The 8,263-nt window shown below is 36.1% G+C and overlaps 1 protein-coding gene across 1 annotated transcript; it reads left to right on the top strand.

The window, feature by feature from the left end:
- Positions 1 to 3,592: 3,592 nt before the first annotated feature.
- On the top strand, positions 3,593 to 4,568 carry LOC132099145 (gastrula zinc finger protein XlCGF8.2DB-like). The gene has a single exon (XM_059505610.1). It carries the CDS (start codon positions 3,699 to 3,701, stop codon positions 4,512 to 4,514), a length of 816 nt encoding a protein of 271 aa, XP_059361593.1. The 5' UTR covers positions 3,593 to 3,698; the 3' UTR covers positions 4,515 to 4,568.
- Positions 4,569 to 8,263: the final 3,695 nt, after the last annotated feature.

Here is an 8,263-nt window from a genome sequence, read left to right as displayed (position 1 = left end):
TCAATGCAATAAAGAAAAATGTGTCCATTTTAAAAAACTGTTCATTTAAATATAAAAATTAACTCGCATGTTGTTTCAATGTTGCATGATTCACTTTGCAAAATATACTTTACAATCTTCTTAATAGGAAACTATCCATTGTTTTTGGCACTGTTGCAGTTAATGCTTAACATTGACACTTCGTTACCTGTTCAAAATAAAAATAATCCATTAAAACAAATAGAGATTTGACGAGCGTGCACTGATATTTATATTTATTAATAGCTGCAGCAGCCCAGCTATTTTAAAATAAATCCTCATCAGAGCCCAGGACCCAGAGGGCTTAGAAAGAAAATAGACCTGGCTGCGAGAGCCTGCTGCTTTAGAGCTGAACGCTTCCTGTTTTGAGTGCTCTTTTTTTGTCTCCTGTAGCTGCTGTATCAAAAATCAATAACCAGATAATAGAGAATGTTTTAGCTACTTTATCCACATTGGATGACAGATACCCAGGGCCTTTAGTAAAATCATAACACCATTTAATCTACCGAAGGATTTAGCCAGTTGCAATACAGTCTCTTTCTTTTTACAGGTAATTTTTTACAGTTGTCTTTCTAAAAACATCCTATCTGGAGTCTTCAGAAGTACAAAATTTCAGGTTCTCAGAAACTTACGTTAGGTAAAGAATCGTTAAAAAATTACCCTTGCTTAATAAGAATAACATGCAGTGTTAAGAAATACATGACTGATTTTTATAGACTTTTATAGATGGATAGGTTGAGAGTGATATATTTTATTCAAGGTTTAAAATTTAAATGTAACATTTAACTTGTCAATGGTTAGATTTGTTTTCATGAAAGTTGCAAAGTGCCCCTTGCAGATCCGATGTTAGCCACAGTTTTATGTGATTCGTAATATGATCTTCCCTGAAGTAAAATTAAGAAATCATGCAGTGTATTCTCAGATATACCTAATAAACCTATTGATGAAATGTGGCTCCCATCTTCTCATCCTACTAGAGCCGCGTTTCCACCGCAGGAACTTTACCCAGGAACTAGGGACTTTGACCTGGTACTCTTGTGTGTTTCCACCGCAGGAACCAGGAACTAAATAAAGTTCCGGTTAAAAAAATACCCCTCAGAACGTCCCTGCTGGCGAGGTGGTACTTTTTTCAAAGTTCTGGAACTTTTGGGGGCGGGACTTGTGCGCTAAACATCCTGATTGGTTGATTTCAACCACCATTTATTCAGATCATTTTCAAAATATTACTTTTATTGTGTCATGAAACGTGATTTTGAAAGTATTTCAGACGAGAATGTAGTTTTTTAAATCTCAAATCTGTGGTTTATTTATAAAGACAGTGCCTATTTAAAAACGTTTTTTCGCTGAGTTCGGAGATGAGCTCCATGCGATCAGCGGGAGCTCAGTAATCATGTATCCGCCGAGAGCAGCCTCACCTTGGCCAGACCTTCTGATATGTGCCTCTGGCTCTGATGTCTCTTTAGTGGTTTAACATAATAAGTAATTAGTTTTGGGTAAATCTAACAGGTTATCTTCGGTCTGTATTCAATTTATCTATATGTTAAGATTTAAATAAAAAAGGCAAATTTATATAATATTTAGTTTATTTTAGTCCTTGTAACGGCTGTATATTATTGCGGGGCAGTTTGAACAAAAATTTATATCACGTTTTTTTTCTAAATTATAAAATATACGTTTCCCGGTTTATGACGGTTTTAACAGGTGTACAATGCATTTTCTGCTGGTTAATATTCCAAGACGTGCTTTTAGCCTGACAATACATGCATCCATCTTCCCTGTAACGCCTGTTTCACACATACTCCGTCTGCAGTGCATATGCAGTCCGCAGCACGGACTCATTGTGCTTTCACACAGGACGCGTTTGCAGTCCGCTACTGATCCGCGTCTGTTCAGTCCACAAACATAACATTTGTTCATTGTTTTGATTTCATATCATGTAAAAAAAAAAAAATATATATATATATATATATATATATATATAAATACAAAATACATTAGTTTAAACTCAATAAATATAAACAACACATTATTCATGCATTTTACTTCTAGGTTTGTATAATAAGCTGCTCAAGCAAGCAGCAAAACATTTAAACACATTAATTAGCCTACTTTTCTTGTTAAAATATTTAAAATTAAAACACCACAGACAGAAACAGTCTCGTGCCTTTTGCATTTAAATTTTTATCACAAGCAATCCCACGGGTCTTAATGAACTTTGTTTTTCTGCCTCCATAAAAAGTGAATATATATATTGCTTTCCTTGTTTATCTAAAAGTTCACTTTTTCTTGTTTTAAACCTAGCCAAAAACCCATGTGTTGCGTGTGAAACAGCTTCAATTAGTAAACATTTATTGTGAAATGACTGCATTTCCGTGTCAATCCATGTAAATTTTTCCCGCGAACAATGCGCTTTCACTTTAATTCAGCGCCTGACGCACCGCTCCTTGAAGGCACTGACGGACCGCAACACCGCACTGCAGACGGAGTATGTGTGAAACAGGCGTTATAACGTAACACCAGAGCACTACTGTGTTTACCCTAACCACGCCTCGCAGTCGCTGCTTAGAAGTGCAACATTGTAGAGGGTCCGACTGAAACAGTGTCGCGCAACATAACATTCGTTCCCAACGTTGAGTAATTAAATACATCAGTATGCTGGTTTATTCAAATTTTTAATCGTAACAAAAATATACACCGGTTTTCGGTATGAACCGGTATACCACCCAGCACTACTGTATATATACACATATCCCTGAACTAAGTACATTTCTGCAGCTGTTATTATGTTTAAATGAAAACGAAAGGAGGCAGTGGTATTTGATATCCTATTTAGTTTTATTGTAAATATACAGTGAGGAAAATTGCAGTAGCCAAGGCGAGCTGACTGATGTTATCAAGTACACTGCTGTTTGCAGATTTACCGGTTTGCATGGTCACCGACACTACACTCCAGAGTCAAATGCACAAAATCTGAACTACCGAGGATGAACGTTTTGCTCTGTACTGTTTGAATTATTTCAGGTCCTCTTTCATCAGATCGACATTTCATTTGAATCAAGCTCAATTGACTGATTGAGGTGTTTACATGACAGCTTTTCAGATTATTATTGGATTATTTGGGAAAACAATACTTTTAAAACTACATTTCATGACACAATAACAGTAATATTTTGAAAACTATCCGAATAAAAATGGAGGTTGTGAATGCTGCGTGAATGCCCCCCATGACGCGAATTCGTGTCTGTTGTGAAGTTAATGTACGTGCGAATGATCTCAAAATGTTCAAGCGGCAAACTAGATGCGAATTTGACACTCTATTCGCGTTTGGTCTGAACACAGCATAAGACATTGTTTGTGTCAAAATTTACTATAAATATAATTAGTAATTCCATTTTAGCTAAATTTACCTAATCCCTTTCAACAAAGTATTTTTTCAGTACATGGAAAGGGCAAACAATTCCTAGAATGCATTGTTTTTGTATTTTACAGTAATGTAAAATGTTCATGAAAGACAGTATGTTACTGTCTCCTTCTAGGTTAACATGTATTTCCTTTTTTCCACTGTAGACAAAATGTCACCAAAAGAGGAGAGAAAAGAACTGAATGAAATGAAAGAGAAGGATCAGAATAAGGAACTTTAAGATTTCATAACTGCAAAAACATCCTGAAAGACTGTAAAAATGTCCTCACAAAAAAGAGCCCAGAAGACCAAATCTAACATCTGCCCTCAGTGTGGAAAGAGTTTCAGTCTCACAGGTAACCTTAAAATCCACATGAGAATTCACACAGGAGAGAAGCCTTACGCCTGTCCTCAGTGTGGAAGGAGTTTCAGTCACATAGGAAACCTTACAAGCCACATGAGAATTCACACTAGAGAGAAACCTTACACATGCCAACAGTGTGGAAAGGGTTTCAGTGGGAAAAAAATCCTTAACGACCATGTGAGAATTCACACTGGAGAGAAACCTTACACATGCCAACAGTGTGGAAAGGGTTTCAATGGGAAAAAAATCCTTAAGGACCACATGAGAACTCACACTGGAGAGCAACCCTACATATGCCAACAGTGTGGAAAGTGTTTCAGTCAAAAAGTGAACCTTATGAGCCACATGAGAATTCACTCTGGAGAGAAGCCTTACATCTGCAAACAGTGTGGAAAATGTTTCACTAAAAAGTGGAACATCATAAAACACATGAGAATTCACACTGGAGAGAAGCCTTACACATGCTCTCAGTGTGGAAAGTGTTTCAGACATAAGGCATCCTTTGATTCCCACATGAGAATTCATACTGGAGAAAACCCTCACACCTGCAAATTGTGTGGGAAGAGCTTTACACGAAAAGGATCTCTTAAGAATCACATGGTCATTCACACTGGAGAGAAGCCGTTCACTTGTGATCAATGTGGAAAGAGTTTCGGACGAAAAGTAACCCTTAATGAACATGTGAAGATTCACTTTAAGAGAAGTGTTTTAGATGTTGTCAGTATGGAATGATTTTCTCGGACAGGAAAAACCTTAAGAATCATGAAATATCTGGAGAGAAGTGTGCCATCACCATAATGCAGTTGAAATACTAGACTCTAAAGAAACAAGAGGTGCTTCAGTTGAAAACTTTTATTTACCTTATTTACTTTTATTTGTCATGTAACCAAGTAAAGTTGTCAAACTTTTGTTGCTAAATTATGCATCCACATGTCAGTTTCACAAATTAGCTCTTATTCAATCATTATACATTTTGTATACTCATCTAGGGTCCTTTTACTGAAAACAAAACTCACGAAAAATCATGACTGTATTGTAGGCTGATTTCCATAATATGAAACGGAAGTGGCGGAGAATCTCGTAAGTCAGTTTGTCAGTGACTTGTTATGCTTCCTCAATTTCCCTCCTGAGATCAGTGCTGTAAAAGGCCAAGAATGGCCTTAAATGATGAAGGGGGACTGGACAATGTATTGGAGAAAGTCCATCAAAACAGGAAGACAACATGAAGAACAGTTCAGGCATGTGAGGGATTTCTTCACTTGTCAAGTTTGCTGAGGTCTCTCTTGTCTTTGTATGTAATTAAAAAAATTGGGCCCTGGGTGTGTTCATGGTATTCGCAGCATGCTGTGAAAAGCTTAGTTGGATGCAGATCCTGCACTACTTTGTAGCTTCAGAATTCTTCACTGTGTTTGAAATGTTGACCAGATGATTTTTCCACCAACATTCACAGGGTTATTGGCTTTACTGAACTAGTGAATGTTGTTAGAGTTTAACAGAACATAAGTGCTTAAATTTGCATTCCATAATAGTGAGGCCATCCCTCAAATTTATGACAAGGTTCCACATGATCCAGGACATATGAAATTATGAAAATCTCTTTGTTACATTAATCAGGTACATCAAAGTTTTTTGAATAGGACATAGTTGTAATTGTCAACACTGTCAAAAAGAATTGCAGGGTCAGGGTAATTATGTGAAAAGTGCTGTTCTGCTCTTTTCTTGGTGTTCCTGTCCCAGCCAGCTAATTTGGTATCACTCTCCCTGTATAAATGCAAACAAGTCTTTATGTTTACTGGTACATCGCTTCTATAACCTATATAGCAGTGGTCTCCAACCCTGCTCCTGGAGAGCTACCATCCTATAGATTTCCGCTCCAACTGCTGCGAGTGCCGCTGAGTAGTGATCCGCTGAGTGGTGCTTTAACCACACTTCACATCAAAGCACACAATTATTTGTGAACATAAACATTTGAGGAAGGCCTTAAGACCATGAGGAATCCTCTGTCAGCTGCTCCCACTTCCCAGCGAGCCTGACTTGCGCTAACTGACCCAGCTTCACCGTCAGCAAGTTTGATTTTACAAAATCAGTTTGAGCGAATACAACTTATTGATCATGAGCCCAACATTTAGCAAGGCAGGAAAACATTCAGTCTACCTGAAAGAAGACATATATCATTGTAAGTTAATGCTGTTAAATAGACAGTGTAGTGTAGGCTATTCTTAAACGCTCATTATATTGAAGTACTAATCCAAACACCAGAAGCAACATACACTCTATAAGTGTTCTTTCATTTAAAAGTATGCATTTTATTTATTCACAGGCTATATGGTTAAAATAATATTTTAGTTCAAAACTTTAAGTGCCATTGGTTAAAAAAATATATTTGTTGACTAACGTTGCATAGACCTTCAGTTGTTATGCTTTAAAATCCAATTCCATTTGTAATTTCACAGTATTTTCACCGTCTACATTACTACCCCAATTCTATAATGGTATAATTGACTCATGGTGATGGCATTTTTTTAATGACAACTTTTGTTTTTATTTAATTTTTTTTTTTAAATAATTGTAAATATACAAATATTTGGATCATATAAGAATAAACACAAAGAAAAAAAACATCCTAAAAAATTAAGTTTGTGAAAGGAACAAAAATATATAAGTCATGTATAAGTTGCATTGTATTACATTACGAAATAACAACGGCAGGCCTAATAATGTTATAATGTACCAACAGGATATTTATAGTCCCCGTAATGTTGCCCATTTGAAGCTAAACTATTATTTATTAGTTAAAATAGGCTTTGTAGTTCACACATGTTTCAGTGTCAACAGAAAAAAATTATGAGGAAAAATATGCCAAAGTGAACCGCTGCTTACGCCGAATGGGAGGGTGAACGGCTGCTGTTTCCAGTGAATATGTGCGCGTGAAGCAACAATGCGAACAAACAGCTGAAACAGATAATACTCAATTTTTGGTCACACAGTAAAGACATAATATGAAAATGCAAAGTGTTAGCAGTTTGAAAAATCAAGAATAATAACAGGTAATAAGAATTATTTCTAAATGCTGGACTATTCTCATTTTGCTCATTTTGCTATATATATATATGACTGTTTAATAACAATAGCATGCATAAGATCCTTTGTGTAGAGGTGTTCTTTTAATTTTTGATGAGTAGTTTTTAAAAAAGGGTTTTTAAGGATGTTACAATGTTATATTATAATGTTATTGTTGTCTTACTTCGTCCTTTCATCTCTGTTTACAAACCAACATTTTAAAATTACATTCAATTTGCAATCCATCCCTTTGCACCACCTGGCGGTAGTTTCACAAATTATTTAAACACGTGACTTGTAGTTAACGTCATGGCCCTGCGGCGTGGTGGTAAACGCAGCGGTATTACCCATTCTGGCTGTCCACCTACTGTAAATAGTATATGTTTTAGTATAGATTGGGTCCATCTCACTATGAACATCCAATTCTGTGAGCGTTTCTGACTAAAGCTGGGAGCATAAAATAACATACCTGGGATTCTGTGAGCATTCCATGAATTCACAAATCTATTCATTCCAATCCGGCACACATGGCCAGTCAGATTGGATGTGCAGAACCTCATCAGGCTGTCCTCCATATCAATTGCTTCCTGATCTTGTAGCTGTACCAGGGCCTCTTTTAGTGGGTAATTTATCTGGTTGTTGAGTTCTGGCTACATCCTTTCCACAGTGTGATTATGTATTAATAACAACAATAAAAGGTTGGAATAGGGAAACATTTTCCATTTTAAAGGAACCTCAAGCTTTTACTTAAAAGCAATAATTTGCCTAGTATATTAATTTTCATGGCTGGTGTATGCATAATTTGATGGCTTGCAGACTAATAACCTTATCCTTGTTGACCGAGTTTGTAGGTATGGCGCTCTCTGCTGTTTGTGTCTATATTCTGACAGCCTTTCTTACAGACAGAGGTAAAACTCTTTGCCATGATCCACACAAAACTGATCCCACATTCCGTGTTACTGCAGGTCTACATAAACACATTTTTTTTTCTATGACAATTAAAATATTTTATTTATATAAAATATTTGATATATTTGATATATATGACAATTATAATATTTTATTTTGAACTTATTATACAATAATGAACTGTACACTGCATCATAGATAGCTTGATTGTTTTTTATAGACATAATTGCATTTGCAACAATTTTCTTGCTCTATCCAAGTTACAGCAAATAGTATAGCTTTTTTTTAATTTTATTATTCATTATTTATACCTGATGTATTACTCGAGAGACTGCAATTTCAAGGTCTGCATCAGAGGAGTGTCCTTTTCTCCACAGATTATGATTGGTAAGTTGTCTCTGGATACTGATCTCAGAGTCTACCCACTGGACACCCATTTCTCACAGCCTTTCAGACATCTCTCGATATGTCATTCCATTCATAAACATATCATAAATTGCAGGCATGTATGA

The sequence above is a fragment of the Carassius carassius genome, chromosome 22, assembly GCF_963082965.1.
Source record: "Carassius carassius chromosome 22, fCarCar2.1, whole genome shotgun sequence".
Lineage (NCBI taxonomy): Eukaryota > Metazoa > Chordata > Actinopteri > Cypriniformes > Cyprinidae > Carassius > Carassius carassius.
Note: the sequence above shows the minus strand (reverse complement) of the source record. Positions and strands in the feature narration are given on the sequence as shown.

Excerpts from the sequence above, each read along its gene's own strand:
- LOC132099145 (XM_059505610.1), top strand. The coding sequence starts at position 3,699 with ATGTCCTCACAAAAAAGAGCCCAGAAGACCAAATCTAACATCTGCCCT.